Source organism: Eptatretus burgeri, chromosome 8 (genome assembly GCF_056783735.1).
Source record: "Eptatretus burgeri isolate ZD-2024b chromosome 8, Ebu_testis_v1, whole genome shotgun sequence".
NCBI classification, from domain to species: domain Eukaryota; kingdom Metazoa; phylum Chordata; class Myxini; order Myxiniformes; family Myxinidae; genus Eptatretus; species Eptatretus burgeri.
In genome coordinates this window covers 57,017,275-57,039,774 of record NC_140968.1, presented here as the reverse complement: position 1 = coordinate 57,039,774, position 22,500 = coordinate 57,017,275, and the positions used below count along the sequence as shown (strand labels likewise).

The window sequence follows — 22,500 nt, the reverse complement described above, 5'->3', positions numbered from 1 at the left end:
ATATATATATATATATATATATATATACATACGTACATATATACATACATATAATCTTCATACAGTATTACATTATTGTAAAGTCTCTCTTTATATGACAAAAAAACATGAAGAGAATTTAATTTTAAAATCTCCCAGTTTTGCTGAAATTTGTCTCATAGATTGCTTGGGCGAAGATCTCAAAATAATATTTGCACCTGACTCATTGGTGTTACGACTAGAGTGTCCATTCTGAGTCTGGGAGGTTGGTGGTTGAAACCCGAGCTGAGTCATACCGAAGACTTTAAAAGTGATACGTGCTGCTTCCTTACGTGATGCTCAGCATTTAGAGGATAAAGCACAGATAAACTCAAAGGTTTGTATCCTTGAGGAGGAAGATTTCTCCCTAGTAGTGCCCCACTGACTGCAGAGATCAAAGCGCTGCCATTAAGATGGGGCCACGGCATCCAGTGTTTTCTAACTTACTCTGAGGTCAATGGCTGTGTTTGTCTGCTGTCTTTGCCTGCATGTGAGAAAGTGATTTGTGTGTTTGATAGCTTTTCTATGAGCCTTACAAACTGGAGAAGAAAATGAATGAAAAATCACTGTGAGCAAACTGCACTGCTGTCCAAGACCAGTCACGTTATAATGCCTTAAGTTAGCAAGCAGAAAAAGACAAAAAAAAGTCATAGCCCCCGTGGTTTTAGTAATTTTGTCCTGCAGAGTTAAAGGGTTTATGTGATTAAAGTTAAATTAAAGCCAATATTTACAAGATTTATGTGTATGCACAACTGACCAGAGTGGTCATGTGACATACAAGAACATTTGTAACATATGACATTTGCCAATTTTGAACAAAATCGGACCATGCATGTCCGATAAATGGTTGGGGACACTTTTAAGTAACGAAATGGCCACCAGTCGGCCATCTTTAATCGACTCTCAAAAAAGATGGTCAAGCATATATAAGCCATCATTCATTATCTGTGTACCAAGTTTGAACAAGATCGGTAAATGCATGTCCAAGAAATGTTTGAGGACGTGTTCAACACTGGGTTGAAAAAAACCTAAAATGGCCGCGTCTACCAGTTGGCCATCTTTGATTAGATCAACAAATAAAGTGAGGTGCACGTGTATGCCATCGTGTGCTGTGGTTGTGCCAAGTTTGAGGAAAATCAGATAATGATTAGCTGAGAAATGGTTGGGGACACGTTTAAGTAACAAAATGGCTACCAGTCGGCCACCTTTAATTTGACCTCAAAAATAAATGACGTGCATATGTAAGGCGTCATTCCTTATCTATGCGCCAAGTTTCAAGAAGATCGGTAAATATATGTCTGAGAAATGGTTGAGAACGTGTTCAACATCAGGGTTTTTTTTACAATTAAAATGGCTGCCAGTCAGCGATCTTTGATCGCATTGCAAAACAAAATTATATGTATATATATGTATATATATATATATATATATATATATATATATATATATACATATATATATATATATATATATATATATATATATATATATATATATATATATATATATATATATACCATCATGTGTTGTCTTTGTGCCAAGTACAAATAAAATCAGTCGATACATGTCCGAGACATGGTTGTGGACGCACGCACGCCGGACACAAAAATCAAGACCAAATCCATAAGCCCCCGTTTCGGACCAAGTCCAATGGGGGAGAATGACCTGTTAAATATAAAATGTTATTTTTAAACATCTATAGAGGATTTGCTTCTCCCTTCTTTCCAACGAATAATTTGTTGATCTGGTTGTTACCCGAGGATCAAAACTCACATATTCTGTAATGATTTGTCCATCATCTGAATCAGTCCTTGTAATTAATGTAAAAGTATACGAATGTCTATTAATGGCCTTCTGCACATGTAACTATATGTACTAAGGTGGAACATAAAAACAGTTTTCTTGTATAAGAACAGTAGGTAGGCCAGAAACTTTTATTTTAGAAGGTTTAATGAAAGATCATCAACCCTCCCTTCATTCCCCAAGCCTCCTTGAAAACAAACCTCTTCCCATGACTGACAGGCTGTTCTCAAAATTCTCAATATTGCATGACATCAAAATTGTAACAAACTTTTATTTTACTCCAAAAGACATTTCATAAACCATGAGTGAGACCTTATCAGAAGAGCGTTATTCGGACGCCGTGTAGCTACACTACAGGATATCATGTTGCCGGTATTAGATTGCATTTGGCTTGTAAAATAATTCATGTCAAATAAAATTTTATTTGCAAATAAATCAGGGTACATCAAGAAGAGTTGGCCTCGCTGTTGTATGTGCTTTGGACAATGTTAAAATAACATTAAAAAAAACTGCTCAGCCAAAGCCAACACACTAATAACTCCTAACAGCATGTTTAAAAACACAGACCTAATAAATCCTGACACTAAAACCCACAATGGAGAATAACTCGTGGCAAATATGAGAGAGCTTTCGATTTAAGGCAACTCATCACATGACCAATGACAACAGGTTATGATGCATTTGAAAGGGTTATTTGATCCAAGGCTGTTTTAGAGCTTAAATGTTATTTTATGCCTTGATAATCTTCATTTACCGGATGTGACAAGCAGAATTATATGCCAAACCCTTTGGTTTCCGACCTCTTTGCTGTGTTTCCTTGAATGCGCCTCGTTCGCAACATGTGCTGCCAGATAATTTTCCAACTATTACCTGTCCATTGTAAAGCTGTCCATTGTAAAGCTGTCCATTGTGAAGTTGTCCACTCAAAGCTTAAATAAGTGTTTGTATTGCTTGGCACATTGCTGTAAAACAGCCCAGCAGCAGAACTACCTGGTTTGGCTGCAGAATTGGTAATTTATGAGGTTTGCCTAAGGACAGATGGAACAGGAAGGCAGATATGAGCTTTTTAACTCAAAGAGAATGGATCCGTTTTGGGCAACAAGAGTCTACAGAAACAGATGGCTTGGTCAAGTGGAATGGTGCGTGCGTGTGCTGTAGTGCTTTAGTGTGCTGTGTATGGGGACACATCTCCAGGAATATTGAGGCCTTTCACAACAAAAGCCTCCAAATCATATGAGGTATTACTAGGCCTCAACAATAGACAGGGTAAATTTGTGGCATGCCGGCGGTGACACAGCCTGGGATGGACGAGTCACTAGAGAGTATTATTGCAGCCAAAAGACACTTGACGATATCATCGTGCTTGGATGGTGTACAACTGCATCCCTCAGAAGCATTTATTTAGAGAGTTGTCACAACGATGCCTGGCACATGGAAGCAAGCTGAGATGGAGAGAAAGTGAGACAAGACCCAAAGAAGTTTGATATTTTGATTCATGCTGCTGATTCCATATTCTTGGAGCATTTTAACATGTCATGCTCAGGAAAGAGGTTCTTGGCGAACAAAATGCAAAGAGGGGTGGATGTCTGTACCAATAAGAAAGTGGAGATAGACAGAGTGAAACACGATTATGCTAATCTTTCTGTTGCCAGACAATAACTGACAGTAGGTGTGAGGTCACCTGCTCACAAGTCCAAGCATATACGTTGTCATTCTTTCTCCTTTGTTTTGTCCTTCAGGTTCTTGAATCTGCTCAAAAATAATAATAAACCATGTAAAAAAATATCCCGAACCCATTCTGCGCTGTTTCTCCTTCCTTGGATCTTCCTTTGTCATCCCTTTTCTCCACATTCTTTCTTTCGTGCAGAACTAATAATAAATTGCTTCTTGATTCTATTCATAAGCCTTTAAAATGGCATGTTAAAATGCTTCATTTTCCTTTACTCTCCTTTCCAAATGCCTTTTACCCAGACAGCTCTTCTTTCTATATATTGTTTCCTGTTTGCCCCGCAAACTTGCACCACATGCCCCATCGTTGTAATCCGATAGCGACATTTTCCTTCGTCCTTTCAATAAGCCTTTCTTTCAACCTGCTCATGATGTCCATCTTCGTTTGGTAGAACATGGTCTGCAGCGAGTATCAAAACACAGTCGTTAACCCCTTCACGTATGCACATGATACACGTTAAGCCCTTCACATGACAAGACATGCACTCACCCCCCCTCCCAATTATCATTATCCAATGATAATGGAAATGATAATGATAATGGAGTCTTGCCACTCGCTGCTCCTCTCTGTCCCAAATGTTGTGATCGACCAATATTTGGGGTTTCCTTTCTAATATTAATGATCTTTCCATTCAGGTTATCGATACAGCTCTGAAAATTGTATGCCCAACGGAAACGTTCCTCTCACGGGATGTCTTCAACTCCTCTGCATCTCTCTTGCCATGGAATCCACATTCGCTTCCAACATCAAATCATTCCTCTTCTCCAATGGTTTGATTTCCGATCATCAGTTTGGATTTAGACCAGGTCCATCTACCCTGGACATGCTACTTCTGCTTTCCCAACAATGGATGGAGGTCCCAAATGCCAAACATGAGATCAGAGCCATCTACCGAGACATATTGCGAGCTTTCAATATGATCTGGCATCCCGTACTGCTCACCAAACTCTATTCTTATGGTATCCAAGGCAATTTCCACTCATGGCTCACAGACTTCCTCTCCTGTCACAGTCAACACATGCCTCTTAATGGAATTCTCTCATCCCCTCTTCCCCTCCAGGCTGGAGTTCTTCAAGGCAGTGTTCTTGGCCCTGTGCATTTTTCTGGTTTTCATCAATGGTCTCTCAGATTCACTGGAAAATCCTCATTATCTCTTTGCTAATGACTCCGCCCTCTGCTGTACCGTCTCTTATCTCTCTAATCGACAGGCAGCAGCCTCTTCACTCTCTACAGACCTGGATAAAATCACAAGCTGGTCAAGCACTTGGAACATGTCTTTCAATCCTGACAAATCTGATACCCTCACCATGTCTCTCTGAAAGGACTGTCTGGAACCCCCCCCCCCCCCAAACTACTTTCTCAACAATTCTCTTGAAGAAGTCCTTTCATTCAAGCTTTTTAGTCTCACTGTCTGCCACTATCTTTTCTTGGAAAACCACATCTCCAAGCTGGCCTCCAAAGCCAGTCGCCAACTGCATCCTACGTCATGCAAAGTCCTTCCTTGGCACACCTCAGCTCCTGGCCACGTAAAAAGCTTTCATCCGCAGTCTGATGGAGTACTGCTCTCCCCTTTGGGATGGTTCTCCTCACTCACAACTCACTTGACTTCACACTGTGGAAACCAAGGCTTTTAGGATCATTGGTATCTCCTGCGATGAAGCTGAGTCTTTGGGTCTCTCACTCTCTCACCAGAGGCAGGTCGGTGGTCTTTCTGTCTTTTAACATTTCCCCTCCGGCCTTGCACCCCTACCCCTCCCCCAGCCGTTCTGTCTGCGATCTGTCCCCCCTATATTTCCTCAGGGTGCTGAAAGTCTGCCAAAAAACCCCTTCTGGTGAAATTTCCAAAATCAGGAATCACTCTTTCATTCCTCTCTGGAACAAACTCCCATACTCCCTTCAATCTCCTCCTCCCACCAGGTCTTCAAAACAGCTGTTCACCACCATCTCATGTCTTCCCCCATCCAAAATCTTGAACTTTACTACCCGCATTAATCCACCCTAAACCCACCTCCTTCATATTCCGTTTTCCTTCCTGAAAGCATGACCATCTTGTTTACCTCGTGTACCCCGCCCCATCCCTCTCCCTTTCACAAATATCCTATCGTCTTTGTTCCCCACTATTTTGTGCTTCCCTTTCCCACCCCTCTTGTCTCCTGCCTTGTTATATGTTTCTGTATATTATCTCTGAGATGAGCCTTGACATGGTATACAAAAAAAGAATGCTTTGCTGTTATCTATACTATGAAAAGGCAATGTGTGTGTGTGTGTGTGTGTGTGTGTGTGTGTGTGTGTGTGTGTCTCCCCCATAACTCCAAAACTATAAAACCGAGCAGCTTGAAACTTTGCTTGCATAGTAAGAACACTCCAAGGAAGTGCAGAGTGAAAATTGGGTGTTTGGGTTAATTAAAACACCGCTTTTGAAGATAATTTAGGGGGTGCTCATTACACACACAAAAAAATAAGACTTACCAAGATGGTGGCACACCATCTTGGTCAGCCCTCTGTGGTTGCTGGAGTCTTACAAGGATACAAGGAAATCTAACACAGGTGGAGGCCATTCAGCCCATCATGCTTGCGTGAACACCAGACTAATTTATCTCCACAACATCCAAGGAAGAAAATGCACAAAAATGTTTTTAATTAACGAAGTAATTTTTTTATCACTATTATTATTGTTTTTTAAATTTATTTTTATGTTTGTTTATTCATTTATTGTTTTTGGAGTTTTGTATGTTATTTTTTCTTCCCCTCAGGGGAGGGGGAATGGGCTTGGTTAAAAACACACACATCAACCACACAATCCCCCTCAACAAGACCCCCACGAACAGCACTCCGTACACATGCACACAATCACCCATCAATGCTCAAACTACCTAAAAGTCTTGTCAACATCCCCATACTCCTCTATCTCCATAACTTCCAGGTACCTATCTAATTCTAATTTAAACTTATCTACTGTTTCTGCTGCCACGACCTTTCCAGGGAGGCCATTCCATGCATTAACTACTCTCTGAGTGAAAGTCCCCTGCCTTACAACCGTCTTCAGCCACCATTTTGTTCGGCCTATTCAAGCATGCCTCGATTTGCAAACACGATCTACTCTCATGGACTAATTAAAGTATACTATCGAAATATTATGTCGGATTTTAGAATTGCATCTGGTGAACAAAATAAGTGTCGAAATATGGAGTAAAATCCGAAAATTTTTACAAGTTATCAATTTTTATAACTTGGTGTATTTAAGCAAATCATTAAACTTAACTTTTTATTTTTTTTACTGTTCAGACGATTATATTACGTGAAGAAAAAATTACTGAATGTGCAGAAAGTGTAAATTCATTGTCAAATGTCATGCTTCATAACGGTGGTCCTTTTTTCGGCAATTACAAACGCAGTTTGGGGTCGAAGGCGTTCCCTGGGTAACCTCGCTGGGGTCTGAAGCCACCATGTTTTTTGTCCTGGATGTAAGCTCCAGATTTGAAAGTATCAGCAGTTCCGACTCCCCCAAAAAGTGTTGATTTGTCCAATTCGGACATTACACGGGCGTTTCCTGGTGCATAGTTGAATCGATGGCAATTGGGAATCACTTGCCAAACCAGGCATTTCGTTGGAGTGCTTGAGTGCTTAAGCCACTTACCAAGCTGTGCAGTGTAGTTCGTGTCCTGATCGGGATGTACATTCAACAGTTACGACACGTAACTAACAGTACGTTGACAGCACACACAGACGGGTGCCGTGTTGGCAAATTTTCATCCCATAACTTATGGAGGTTCTATCAGGTTTTCCTTTGTCCTCGTGCCTGTTTCTAAAAGCATTTGGTAATAGGATTTGCTTTAAAAAGGTAGATGTTTCTCTTTGTGAGTTGCATGGCAAAATATATTTGATAACACCTGATTTCCAAGCCATTTGCTGTATTAACGTATTTTCTAAATTTCCGAACCCATTTTTTTGCATCCATCACATGCAGCTGTTTATAAAGAATAATGTTTGTGAACATCTCCTTGAAACGTCTTTATAAATGTGATGTTTTTCGGTGAAAGCTACTCAAAGCTTCTGGGGTGTATACAGTATGTACGGTCGTCGGTAATCACACTGACTCCAAGCTACCAATTCTTGAAAAGTTGCAGATATCGGCCAAGTGTGTGTGTGTGTGTGTGTGTGTGTGTGTGTGTGTGTGTGTGTGTGTGTGTGTGTGTGTGTGTGTGTGTGTGTGTGTGTGTGTGTGTGTGTGTGTGTGTGTGTGTTGTTGATTGGTGTCTACATATGCAGGTTTCAGAATGTGGAATGGAATCCTCCCAGGGTGGGCTCAAAGTATGCACCTTCATTTCCTTAAGGGGTCACGATTCATGGACCAAGCTGTGAAGTTTTCTGTTGTCAAAGTTTTGTGCTCTTCAGGATCATCATTGAGCCCTGGATAGCTTCCAACTGTAGTTTGTTTGGAGTAATATTCCCAGGGATGGTTTTTATCTCACTTGTAAGGTAGTTCCAGGTAGCTTATGGGATGGCACGTCGTCCGTCATTCCGTCCGTCCACAAATACTTGCAACTTCTCAGAAACTACATGTGTAATTTCAATGAAATTTGAGCACAAACTTCATCACCCGTGATGGCCTAAAAAAATGGAAAACGGGGTCTGAATAGGTTCACAGAGGGAGTTTACCGGTGGGGGGAGTGTGGGTTGCCTCCCCAAAGAGGTATTTGCTTTCTTTAACGATGCACACAATTCCGATGAAACTTCACGACAACCTTCATCACCCATGATGTACCAAAGTTTGTTCACGACATTAGAAAACCTGCTCTAGGGGGATTTAAGGGGGGTTGCCCCCCAAAATATGTATTTGTTTTCTTTTCTGAAGCCACATACACAATTTCAATGAAGCTTGACACAACCTTTATCACCCGTGATGTACCAAGGTTTATTCATGGCATTAAAAAAAACCAGAGGTATTTACTTTCTTCTCCATTATATATTTTGTGGGTCATCCATGCCTACCAGTGGTTGCCTGGTTATCTTACCAAGCCACTAGCAAGTGAGTGCCCAGGGGTATTGCCCCTATGTTTAATATATCCGTGAGGTCCTTTGTTATCATTCCTATAGGTCCAGCTATCCCTGGTACAACTTTGGCATTCTTCAGCTTCCAGGATCTTCTCACTTCATTCTTGAGGTCTTGGTGTTTGGTCATTTTCTTAATTTCTGCATAATTTAGTCCAAAAACACTGCTATTAACACATCAATAAGCAATGCCTTATGCTCTTTTTTTTTTTTGACCTAAGCATGATATCTGGTCGCAATGCTTTGTTTTCGATGTTCACGCTCGATGGGATCATTAGTTCGTACGTGAGCAGTTGGTAGTGATTCCATGTTTTCAGTGATTACTTTTGGTTCATGTTCCCACAAATTTTCTGAAACTGGGACATCAAAGTTTTTGCAGATGTGCCATGGGATTATATTATAAACTCTGTTGTGTCGTTATGTATACAGCTGTCCTGACATGAGTTTGTTTGTGTGTGTGTTCGGTCATTAAGCAAAACATATAATTCGCTTTACAAACCCCACCTCCACTCCTCACCTTTCTCTCTCTTTCACCCCCTCGCATCCCTCCCTCCCACGGTGTAGCAGCGTTGGGTTAGTCATAGCTCTCCCAACCCCCCCCCCCCCCTTCCTAGCTTCCCCTCCCTCCTGCCTCCTCTCTCTCCTCTCCCTCCCCTCCTTAATACCCCCTTGTAAGCGAAGCGACGGGTTGTATTTGTTAGTGCTTTATATTTTTAGCCATGTTCTTCTCATCCTCTCTTTTGGTTCTTTTCTTAACTTGCCTCTGCTTACTCTGATAGTGATATAAATGTAACTCCAGTCCTGTTATTTTATACTGAATAAATTCCTTCTGCTTCTTCTTAATACCATTCCTTATCTCACTACTCAACCACCCTGACCTCTTTCTGCTTCTAGTTTTACACCTCATTGGAATGTATTTGCTCTGCATTCTACACATTTGTTCCTTGAATGTTTCCCATTTCTCTGATGCTGATTGTCCTATTGTTAGTTTCTCCGAATCTACATCACCCAATTCTCTCCTCATACCCTTAAGGTTTGCTTTCCTGAAATCTAATAGCCTGACCCCACTACCCTGAACTCTAACCCTTAACAGAATCTTTGCACACACAATGCTATGGTCACTTGCTTCTAAATACTCCCCTCCCTGCACCTACTCCACCATATTATGATTGTTACTTAAAAAAAGGTCAAACACTGCACTCCCCCTCGTGGGCTTATCAACAAAGTGGGTTAAAAAGCAATCTTGGAATAAAACTAGGAAATCCTCATCCGCTCTGCCGTTTCCATGTTCCTGGACCCAATCTATCCCTGGCAAATTAAAATCCCCTACAGTTTCCCTCTTCTCTTTCTGCCGTTCCTTTTGGTCTGTTGAATCCTGATCCATTGTGTGTTCTAAAGTCATGCCCATTGTTGTCTTGTGCATTTGTCTTCACATGTGTCTGTGCAATTTGGGTTCCAGCTCTACCATGCGACAGACCCTGGAGAAAAAAAATAAGGTCAGTACCATCTCCCTGGATATATCGTGAGGGATATAACACTCTCTGACATCCTGCTCTGCTTGCTAAGCTCACTGATTGTGGCACACAAGGCCACCTTCATTCTGGGTTTTCTGACATCCTCAACCCATGCAGTCAAGCTGGTGCTATCAATGGAACCCTCTCCTCTCTTCTCCCAATGGAGGCTGGAGTGCTCAAAGGCAGTCTCTTCATTTCAGCCTTGTTCCTCATTCACATGAATGACCTCTTCAATGTTCTAGAAAACCCTCGTCCATTTCCCAGATGACACCATATTGTGTCACACAGCACCCCATCCCAACGACAGGCATACAGACGCTGCATCGTACCTGATGCCCCACTGCCAGTTTGTTACCTTTTTTTGCCCTTTGTCACCATGCTCTTCTGTGAACCTTGATCGTGTATACATTTATAAATAAAACTGTGATTTCCATTTCACGTCATATACACCTGCTCCACATATGAAAAGCTCATCTGCTAATGCTAACGCATAAAGGCTCACAGCGCTTGGAATGAACTTGTACAGTCATGCATCCAAGTATTCCTCTTCTTTTACCAGAGCATATCTTCTGTCCCAACCCCCACCCTTGCTTCCTCCCCATTAACCATCCCTCCTTTCACCCCATCCACTTCCTAACATTCACCTGCAGCTCCTTGTCCTCATCCTTTGTTCACAAAACAGCTTGAAGTGAGCTGAAACCTTGCAGCAACCGTTCTAATCAGGCGAGTGCTCATTACAAAGAATGAATAGAGTGCATTGTGCCCAGCCGCTCCGGTTCTCAAATACAAGCTTGGAGTTAAGAAGTAAGCCAAAGCTAAGCAGGAGTGCATGAATAAATGAATAGACAAAATAAAATAATCAAATTGTACAACAAAATGCAATTACGGTGTTGGAATTGGTGGCGAAACATTGCAAGAAGTTGGACTGGAAAGATAGTTTGGTTTATATTTGCTTATTTTTGATGCACATAGCTGCTTATATCTGTGCAATAATTATCTTTTAATCAAGTACCCTCAAAATCACCATATCATGGCCTTTACATTGGATGTACTGTATTTAAGAAGGCTTTCTAACTCTCAGACATGATGACAAAACCAAATGGATTTTTAAAAAATAACCATTCCCTTTGGGATGGAACGTTTGGGTTCACATCTGAACTCCTGAAACATGTTGTGGGGAACCCAAGTTCAAATCCCACATGCCATAAAAATGTCTATCGTCTACACTGGTGTTGTTGTAAAAGTACCTTGACGTCTACTAATCGTCTATGCCATGCATGCAATTTTCGTACAAGCTCCATTTTGAACCTCAGATCAATGTTCAAGATAAATAAGTAAATAAATCGATAAATAAGAAGCACATTTCTCACTAAGAATCCAGGAAACACAAGAGTGATCAAGTATAAACTGAACTCGGAGGAAACATGCATTTCCTGCGCTGCAACTGCCAAAATCAGCCGAAAGCTCGCTTGCTAAAGGCATTCAAGCCTGGCAGTGAACGCTTTAATAAGGCTTTTGTTTGCATCAACTCTGTCCAAAAGTAATCTGGTTTCAAATGGTGATATAATTATGGCAATCGCTCACAAGCACGGTTTCAAGACTATCCGTTTCAGGGGATTAACGCTAGTGTGAAATACTCTCCAAGACCGAACATCTGACTTTTCTGTGTAACTTTGAAAGCATTGTTTGCGAGAACATGGAGATTGTAAAGTTTCAAAATGACTGCAATCTCATTCGCTTCAAGACAGCTGTTCACCACCACCACCACAGATCAATCCCCATTCACAACCATCATATTTTCTACCCCCATTAACCCTCCCCAAGCCCACCTCTTTCCAAGTTTCCAATTTTTCCTTCCTGAGAGTTTCCGTCCACCCCGTGCGTCCTCCTTTCGCCCTCATTCTTCCCCACATCCCTTATTTGTCCAAGTCTCCCTATATTTTGTCCCTCAATCCTGCTGTTGGTGTTTCCCCCCCCCCCCTCTCTTTCTACTGTTCCTTTTCTTCTGTTCCATCCTGATCCGTTCTATGTACTTGTTCCTCCATGAGCCTTGACATTGTCTCCAAAAAAAAGTTGGCATTTTGAAGTCTTTGGCTTGTCGTGCGATCTGTTAAATGGACAGACTAAGACCATTTTAACTTGGCAATCTGTATGACGATTGAATAGCTGAAAACTTTGTCAAAATGAATGACTTCCGAAATTAAGTTGGCATTCTCATGTAAAGGAAACCTTTCCACTGTTGAATATCCAGGATCGGTGTCTAATGTGAGCTGATTGAGGTTGTTCTTCTGTTTTATGGCTGGGTACATATATAAGCCCACCTTCAAAGTTCCATTTGGTTCCCTAACAAATCAGATCCATTCCTTGAGGGTATGAGGAGAGAATTGGGTGATGTAGATTCGGAGAAACTAACAATAGGACAATCAGCATCAGAGAAATGGGAAGTTCCCCAACAAATCAGAAACATATGAACAGATACAGCAAAAATAAAATAAATAAAAAAATCACAAAATAATCACACAAAGAAAACAGTCAAAACTGGGCAAAAAATATGTTTAAACCGGAACAATACAGGAGCAACTTTTTTTCCCTCTCCAGATCAGCAGACATGGACATGGCTACAGCCTACCGATGGAGGGAGTGAGGGACATTGTGGCATAGAATGGAATCATCTGCAAATTTATATAAAGGGTTTTCCAAAGAGGCTCGAGAGGTCATTGATGTAAACCGGGAACAGGATAGATCTCAGGACACTTTGTTGAGGGACTCCAGCCTCCAAGGCCAGGCTAAGAGAGAGGATGCCATTGGAGGCAATGTAAAGCTTGCATTCATGGGCCAGGGTTAGGGTTAAAACACAAAAAGAGCAATCAGAGATTGCAGACCCTCACCAAGACTTGTGTATGGTGTTTGTGTAGTTTTGTATGGTGCATTTTGTGCGCATTTGTGCACTAGTGTATTTCGTAATTAATAAATGACATAATTAGAACTGCCACTTTATAACTGCTGGCTGTGATGACCTGGTACAAAGACGTCCCGCTTTGACCGGACACCTGACCCTGTCTCATGATGTTTATTATTATTCTATTGAATTTAGAATGGGATTAAAATTAATTTAATTCAAATCAAATAGAAGACCAAATATAGTGGGGTGGTTTAGCCCAAATATTCAAAAGAATTGTGCATTTTGTGATACAAGCACCAAATTTGGCACAAATGTACATTAACATGTTGCGAACATTTTCAGATATTGGGCCACTTGAAATTCTCTCTTTATGTCCGCCATATTGGATTTCAAAATGGCCGCCACTTGAAATCTACATTTGCTATTATCTCTGGACGTAATGCAGCTATTGACTTGATTCTGGTATCTAAATGTATGTTTTTGGGGGCAAGGAATCCAATGGTACCATTTTCAAAATGAAAGGCCCAGTCAACAGGATCACAGGACACAAAACAAGAGCGAGAAATGTCGGCAGTTGTCTTCGCTGAACTCGTCCTCTACATTGAAGAAACCAGACAAGATGAGGAGACGGCACCAGTATTCAGATTGGCTGACCTTGTCCAGCTCTATCAGTCCAGAATGGAACAGCTAGGAGTCCATCTCGACACGAGAGTCCACTCCACATGACTGAAACAGAGACTGTTGGCTCAGTTTCCTGACATGCGGGCACACACCAAGGGGAGAGACATCCTGATGGCATTTGAAGATGTCGGTGCTGCTCTTGCCAAAGCCTGCGAGCTGGACAGTGATAGTGATGCAGTCCATCTTGCCCATGCTGCACAGATTGTTGAATTTCAACACACTGGAACCAACACTGGAGACGGCAAACAGCAGACACACGTCATCATGATCAGACGCCAAGTGTGCAGGCCTCATTTGTGAAAGATGTTCGCTCTCTCGTCAGTGTCTTAGAGGAGATGGGCAACCCATTCGAGGAGGAGAGTCAGGATGTAGTCAAACTGGACACAAAGGAGATCGCAGATCCTGCTGCTGTGGAGACCGTGATGAATGCCAAGAGGATTGGCCAAGAGCAGTTCGAGGCTTTCACCAGAGAGTGTCTGTTGGACAGAACAAAGGCAGTGGACGCACCCATTCCTCGTAACAAGCTGAAGGTGCTCAGCACTTCCACTCCAAGAAGCCAGAGCATAGGTCAGCAACAGCTCGCCTCCATCAAGAATGACCGTGAACTCTTCGCACGCCTGTACATTGGCTGCCAGACGAGGGATGGAAACCTTGAGTTCTTTTGTCATGAGAATCAGGCATGTCCTCCTGCATTGTCTGATGGTGGAAGCCTCTGCACTGGTACCAAGAGTGATCTCCTCACATGCTTGGAAGAAGTCTCCGACGCAAAGACAGAGACTCCTGTCATGACCTGTATTGTGCTTGATGGAGCAGCCATCGTCCAGATGCTGAAGCCGGCTGCATCAAAGACCTTTGAAGAGTATGCACAACAGATCTTCATCCCATATATGTCCACGAAGCTGCAAACAGTGTCATGCCTGGATCTGGTCTGGCATACTTACCTTGCTGATTCACTGAAAGGTAGTACACGTGCAAAGCGGGGACAAGGTGTGCAGAGACGTGTGGTGGCTGCCGCAGCCATACCAAGAAACTGGCAGAACTTCCTACGAGTGGACAGCAACAAGACCGAGCTGTTCAGGTTCCTCTCAGCAGCTCTCATGGAATGGTTTGACCAGGAGGACAAGCAACTCGTCATTACTGATGAAGGCAGTGCTCAGCAAGCCACTACTGCCAGATCTGAACTCACTCGCCCAATGTAACCATGAATAAGCTGACAGTCGGATGTTGCTGCATGCATCTCACGCAGTCCAGCATGGACACCATGCAATACTCATCCGGACTGTAGACACCGATGTTGTGGTGCTGGCAGTGTCCCTGGCACAGGAGTTGCAACCAGAAGACAAACTGTGGCTGGCATTCGGAACAGGCCAGAGTTTCCGATACCTGGCAGCACACGAAATAGCAGCTGGATTGGGACGAGAGAAGGCTCGTGCACTGCCAATGTTCCACGCTCTAACTGGATGCGACACTCTGTCTAGTTTTCATAGACATGGCAAGAAGACTGCGTGGGCAGTCTGGACGGTACTGCCAGAACTCACTGAGGCGCTGCTGCTGCTGTCCTCTGCACCTCGTGACATACCAGACGATGCAATGCGCATCATCGAGAGGTTTGTGATCCTGTTGTATGATCGAACCAGCAAATGCAAAGACATTGACAAGGCCAGGAGGAAACTCTTCGCAAGGAAGAACAATGTGCAGCTCATCCCTCCAACGAAGGCAGCTCTGGAGGAACATGTAAAGAGGGCAGTGTATCAAGGTGGACATGTGTGGGGTCAGATACTGCTGCCAGCACCAGAGCTCCCTCCACCAACCAACTGGGGTTGGTCAAGGACTGGAGAAGGACAGTACACACCTTACTGGACCAGGCTAACTGAGGCAGCTCACAGCTGCATTGAGCTGGTTTCTTGCAAGTGCAAGAAAGGGTATGTGAGGCGCTGCAAGTGCAAAAAAGGCTGCCCTTCAGTGCACAGCCCTCTGTGTGTGTGAAGGGGACTGCACATGACGATGAGTCAACAACATACATGTACTTGTGGCAATGCTGAACTTGTGAACATGACACTGTTTATGTACACGTATCTTCAGTACCGGTATATACCTAGCCTCAGATACCAGTACACCTAGCCTCAAATACTAGACCATGTCGCATGTCAGTATTATACAAAGACATTTACAGAACTAAGACATTCTTTTCAAATTATTGTGTTGAATCCAATATTTGCCTTGATAATTTCCAAATAAAATTATATAACAGACTGTGATAGATAATATTAAGTTGAAAATGGTACCATTGGATTCCTTGCCCTCAAAAACATACATTTAGATACCAGAATCAAGTCAATAGCTTCATTACGTCCAGAGATAATAGCAAATGTAGATTTCAAGTGGCGGCCATTTTGAAATCCAATATGGCGGATATAAAGAGAGAATTTCACAATATATTAATGTACATTTGTGCCAAATTTGGTGCTTGTATCACAAAATGCACAACAGGTTTGCTATGCTGCTACACTAATAGGTACAGTGCTCCATTGGAGTAATCAGAAGAAATCCAAACAAGCAAAAAAGCAAACATGGAGTTATCAGGAGGAACCTGGATAGGATTCACATTTCAGGTGCTACTCCTCTACCCTCAAATCCATCCAGGCACAACCAAGTGAGCATAATTCAAAAAAAAAAATCAAAAAGAACCCAGATTAAAAAAAAAAAACATAAATAATTCTGGCTGCTGCACAATACGTCCAATCAGATTGAAAATCAAAACATATTCCACATCACTACCTGATCATAATTGTGATATTTCACATCGATTGATTAAGCGGTTCAAGAGAAATAATTTTTTAAAGATTTTTCACTCAATCCAATATGGCTGCCAGACCATGTGACTTGTCAATTATTCGTGAATACCTTGGTATCCCCAAGGCTTGGGGAACATTTGTGTGAAGTTTCCCCTCGATCGGTCCAGCCGTTCTGGAGATTTTTAAAATAGGTTTTTGGGTAAATCCAATATGACTGCCAAATCATATGACCTATGACATCATACGTGTGAACGTTTTATTCCTTAAGGATAGGCAGTGATACGTGTAAAGTTTTGCCTCGATCTGTTCAGTCTATCTGTACAATATAAAAATGTAAAATATCTATAATTATAAAAATGCAATCTATAATAATTTTGCCACACTCGATCCGATTTGTCCATTCTGTTGAGCATCCTATATTCAATCTGATTTGTGCACTACAGAGTGTCGCATATTCGATCCGATTTGTCCATTTTGTGGAGTGTCCATATTCAGTCCAAGAAGATTTTTGAAGGTTTTATTTTACAGACACAACTAAAAAAAAAACAAAAAACAATATGGCTGTCGAATCACGTGACCGATGACATCATCAATTTTTTGTCTGTGAACCATTTTATTCCTAGATGACCAAAAATTTTCATACTGGTCACATGTAGCATTCTACATATGCAACTGTGACGTCATAACGAAGGCACCTTTGACGTCATCAAAAAAATCACATTCCCCATGAGGAGTACTTGCCACGTGCCAAGTTTCAATTTTTTCCTTGGTGCGGTTTCAGAGATACCGAGGTCTAAAGTTTTTCCAACATGGCTATTACACCACGTGACCTATGACATCACAATTATCAATAAAACATTCTACACGAGTAGTCCCATCTATGGTGAAAGTTTCATCTCAATCCGGGAAGCGGTTGCAGAGAAAAACACTGAAATTTTGTGCGGACAAACAAATGAAAAATCACTCATAGAGTGACACTTGGCGAAATGGAGCCGAACTCGGAATAGCACATACCTTCGCCAGGCTGAATAACACCCAACCTGTCCACCAAGTTTTGTCCGAATCCATCCATAATCTTTTGAGATATCGTGTTAAATATCATTTTTGGCCAGATCTCTTAATGGTGAAGAATCACTTTAAAAAATTCTTAGATCCAGATCCGGATTCCGATTTTCACCAAAATTAAGCGTTGCTGTCCTTGGCTGGTCACAACTACATACACACAAAAATTCGGAATGATTGCTTGAAAACTGTGGCCAAAAATCGTGTGACAAACACAGACAAACGCTACAGACCAACATACTTGGCAAAAAAAATTTTCGCCAAGTAATAAACAGACAGACAAACAAATGGACCCTCTCCTCCAGTGAGGTATAATCACGCACACCTGCAGACAGATACATGAGACAACACTAGACCACTTTACACACAAACACAGCTGCTGAGATTGCAGGAAGTGACGTCACTTCCCAGAGCACTTTGGGTACCAGCGATGTCATCTTTATGGCATCACTTTTTTCTCCACACTCAGCAGGGCAATCAAGGAGGAATTTCCTCCTCCACATGGATGCCAACCTTTGGCTTCACTCCCATGTTCAAACATAGTCGCAGTCAAAACATTTTATTAATTCTGTCCTCAACTCCAAACAACATTTCTTTACTCAAGACTTATTACTCATTTGGTTCCACATTGGCTTTTGGTATTGTTATTTGGCAATTGCCAGTTCGAATCCTGACCCCATCATGTTGGAAATGGAACACCGCCCAGCGTGTTCATTGTCAGGATACACTGCGTCAATGGAACACCCACGGCACAATAACGAGGACGCAACCTGCAGATCACCTACGAACTAATTGATGACAATTGTGGAGGCGTCGGGAGATCCGTACCTGACGGGGTGCTGTACGTGACGATAGCCATTCCATCGAGCTCAGCTGGTGCAAAGTCCTCTTTGAGAAGCACCGTGAAGTTGACCGATATTGGCTTTCCAGGGTCTGGAAAGGAAACGACATTTTTATAAAACTTGAAATGAAGAGTGCATGGACTGACGTAATCGGCAGTTCAGACAACAGCTTTGGAGGTTCCAAGTTCATTTGGATTCATCGTTGCTGATGGAAACGTGAGCTACTTACTCTTAGCAGTTTTTGGAAATTTCTAGTAAATATAAATGCATTCACTACAAAGCAAGTTTTATCGAAATGAATAATGACACATTTTGATTGTGGCTTTGCCGGTTGCTTGGTGTCACTGTCGCCCTTTAGCTTCAAAAGCACTTTTGCCGCTTGGAAAGGTCTTGCGTCAAACGACACGTTCGTGGTTTGGCAAAATGATGAAATAAATCCATTGTAAAGTGATCGCACGTGCCAGGAACTTAAAAAAAAAAAACAACAACATGAACCGCACAAGGTTGGAGCCTGCAGAAGTTACTTATTATTGGATTAAAATTAAACCCATGGTTATTATTTTGTGCCGTATGCTAATTTGGTGCTAAATAAAAATCCTTCCACGGCCTGTGTTGAAGTTTTTAAGCGGTATGAGTAAATTGTGGTTTGAGGTCGATATTTGAAAAAAAACCCCTAAAATCAGCCAAATTTAAACGTATAATCTAATCTGACCTTTGACGAGAGGCTTTGAACTTTAAGTCTCATGGGTTTCAGGCTCATTCTTGACTCCGTAATGATGGGGTGGCAACGTTTGAATTTTTTGTCATACGAGAGCTCGTGCTGTTCATTCGCAGGCGAGCAAATGATCTCGGATATTCCAGATGTGAGCTTGATGCTTGACGATAAATAATATTTCACCAACATGAGATTCGTGTCGATATCTTAGCTATCTGTAGGGGGAGTGTAGGTTAAGGTAGTTTCTTTTTGAGCGATTCTCTGTTAGCCTTCAGAATCTGAAGTTTCATTTAGATTCGGAGATGGAGAGGCTTGTTATCCATCTGCATGTCTACCTCATCGTATCACTTCCGCTAAGGGAAGAACACGATGAGGTAGACATTGCACTGTAGTGGGGCAACTTTGCTAAATATAGCATAACAATTGTGCATTTTGTGAGGAAAGCACCAAATTTGGAACACTAGTCGCCTATCATATTATGAACAGATTTGGATATTGGGACATCTCAAAATTTTTGATGGCAGTGGAAAATGGCTGTCACAGTCATCAGCGGCTGAATTTGAGATGGCCCAATATCCAAATCTGTTCATAATATGTTAGGCTACTAGTGTGCCAAATTTGGTGCTTTCCTCACAAAATGCACAATTGTTATGCTAAGTTGCCCCACTACTGCAAGAGAAAGCTTCATTGTTTCAAAAAAATATAAAAAATGAATTAGTCCTTTATTTCAAAAGATATACTTAATAGACTGTCAATATCCAACATACAGAATGCAAAGGATATACCTTGACGGTCTTAAAGAGTGATGCAACAGGTACTCAATCGTCCTAATGTTTCAGTTGCGCATTCAGTCGGTCTCTGTCGAGACGAGACTATTCAGACCACTGTGGCACAGGATTGAAAGGAAAATGCTGAGGAACTGAGATTTAGCAGGCAGGAAAAGATAAATATGGAAAAATTATGGGTATCTGCACAATTGCATCACCGAGTATGGCCTTCCAGTGTCGGTATTAGGCAACTAACTGCAAGTTCACCTTTGCTCGAAAGGATTCTTAATCTTTACCAATGAACAACAGAAACGAAGGCAAAAAAAACCTACAAAAAGCAATACCAAAGATAATGAATGACAGGCCTTGTTAAGAAAGGCCTTCTTTTCACATTTCTAAAAGTGAGCAGGTGAAGGAAAACGACTTGGAATTCTAAACAGAAAGCCAACCTGGCTTCTCAATCATTTCAAATTACTTAACAGGTATATGTTACAAATGAAGTGCGTTGATAATTCGCAGAGTGTTGGATTTTTCTCTCGTGCCATAGTAATTTGATTATGCTAATGGGATTAACCCCCCCCCCCCCGGACACACACACACACACAAGACAATCTGACTAGAGTTGGGTGTAAAGTATCCCTTCTACGGACAGGTGCACGTTCCTGTGATGGACGTTAAGCCTGGTGTCCCGGCTGCTCACATACCTTAGTTGGTGGACTTTAACAACGTAATGCCAATGATATGCAATCAACATTTGATTCGACAATGAAACATGGCAAGTTATTGTAAAAACAAGCCTTGCCTATACAGAACGCTGCAATCAAGATTGAAACATGTGATAATCACAGGTTTTATCAAATAAATGGAACTTTATGTCCAACACAATCGAGTTCATCTTTGCCAATTCAAATGCGATATCACGCAATTATAGAACACAAAGCAGAATACCGATGTAGTAGAAAGAAAACTGGTCGGTGGAAAGGGTGAGTGGCACAGGAACAGACACCATCAGTTTCACATGATGCACCGGATGCCCACTCTCCAATGTCACCTGGATGGAGGACAACAGATATCCACAATATAAAACCGTCTCGTTTATTTTGCACACGCTTTACTCCTGAAATAGACTTGGTGGCATAATGGTTGGAGCATCCGTTCTGAGTCTGGGAGGTCGGTGTTTCAAACCCTTGCAAATTCTTGCAAAGGTAGCGCACTTACCTGTGAGTGGTCTCGTCTGGGTTCGAATCTCGACCCGACTATAAACTGTGATATTCCTGAGTTCGCAGACAGAGTGATTCATCAGTGTGTGCCGTCTCTCGGATGGACGTTAAGCCGAGTGTCCCATCTGCTAGCATTACTTGGGAGATGTTAAAGATCCCGCGATGGCTTCCGCGAAGAGTACGTGAATTATCGCTAGCACCCTGAACAAATTACAAACTTGATGCCAGTCCAATTTGATATTGATATTTCCACTGGGGAAGAGATGAAAACTGCAGTCACTAACAAGACCATGGCGTCAAATAACATTACCCGACCAACTACATTAGTTGTCTTGAAATTATTTCCGACAAAGGAGATAGGCACGGACTTACCTGGGAGATATTTGCACATTGTTAAAACGCAGCAGAGGCAATGAAGTGAAAGCATCGAAGGTATGCAAACGAATGATGAGAAGGTGAACAACAACGCTCCTTTATTCGTAGGTGTAAATGGAGTAAACTGCAGAACGACATGCTCATGAAGACGAGAGAGATTTGGCGACGGATGTTAAAGTGCCACTTTAAGTATCAAACACTCACGTTAAAACTTCTCGCTGGTGTTTGCAATTTTCATCTCACACATTACACACTAAACAATACATGGACGAACAGTTATGCACGTTATTATTGTTACTATGAGCAGTAATACACGAGTAAAACAAAACTAGATAGATATCGAAACTTTGGCCTTTGTTTTTGATATGACTCAGAAATGGTCTTCTCCGTCCTCTCTCTCTTATGCAACACATGGCTGCGCATAGCATCATTTTCTGGAGCAATGGCTGTGCCGCTGACGCAATTTCCCCTGTAGGTAAGAGCAGGAATTTGTATTTTGGCCTACTTCATGAAGGACACCGTGGGATCTTCAACGTCCACGTCTATCTGAGGAACGGTATACAGATTGATGGATCGTTCTGCCTAGAAAACATCAGGACAGTCTATAGCTGGGTCTGGATTCAAACCCAGGCTAGACAGTGCAAAGGCGAATGCATTTACCTCTTGGAAGTGGTCACTTTATTTATTTATCTTCAAGTGAATGGATTTATCTTCTGAACTTGATTAATACTCTCAACTCCAAATTGATGTTTTCTTGAGAAAATAGAACTGGTCAAGAGACGCCAGTATCTTTTGCTCTGATGAAGGGTTAACACATGAAGCATCAGCTTCTCCTTGCTTCCCACTTCTTTTCTCAAGCCTTAATCCTAACATTTATAGGTGAACTACTCAGATACACCTTCTCCATTCTCCTTTGTCTTCTGTATCTTCTTCTCTCAATCCATTGCTTTTCAAATCCCTTTCCAATACATTGTCCTTGTTTCCCCACGTGGTTCGCATACCTCGATAAATGTTCTGTCGATTTC

The 22,500-nt window shown here is 41.9% G+C and overlaps 1 protein-coding gene across 8 annotated transcripts in view; it reads right to left on the bottom strand.

The window, feature by feature from the left end:
• The window catches only part of BBS9 (Bardet-Biedl syndrome 9), a 123,675-nt gene that overhangs the window by 28,070 nt on the left and 73,105 nt on the right, over positions 1-22,500 (bottom strand). For all 8 annotated transcript variants that reach the window (XM_085892173.1, XM_085892177.1, XM_085892176.1 and 5 more), the window contains 2 exons: positions 20,829-20,931; positions 18,385-18,489 (listed from right to left, as the gene is read on the bottom strand). In XM_085892173.1, the coding sequence (XP_085748299.1) occupies positions 18,385-18,489; positions 20,829-20,931 (208 nt within the window). The remainder of the gene's footprint in view (positions 1-18,384; positions 18,490-20,828; positions 20,932-22,500) is intronic.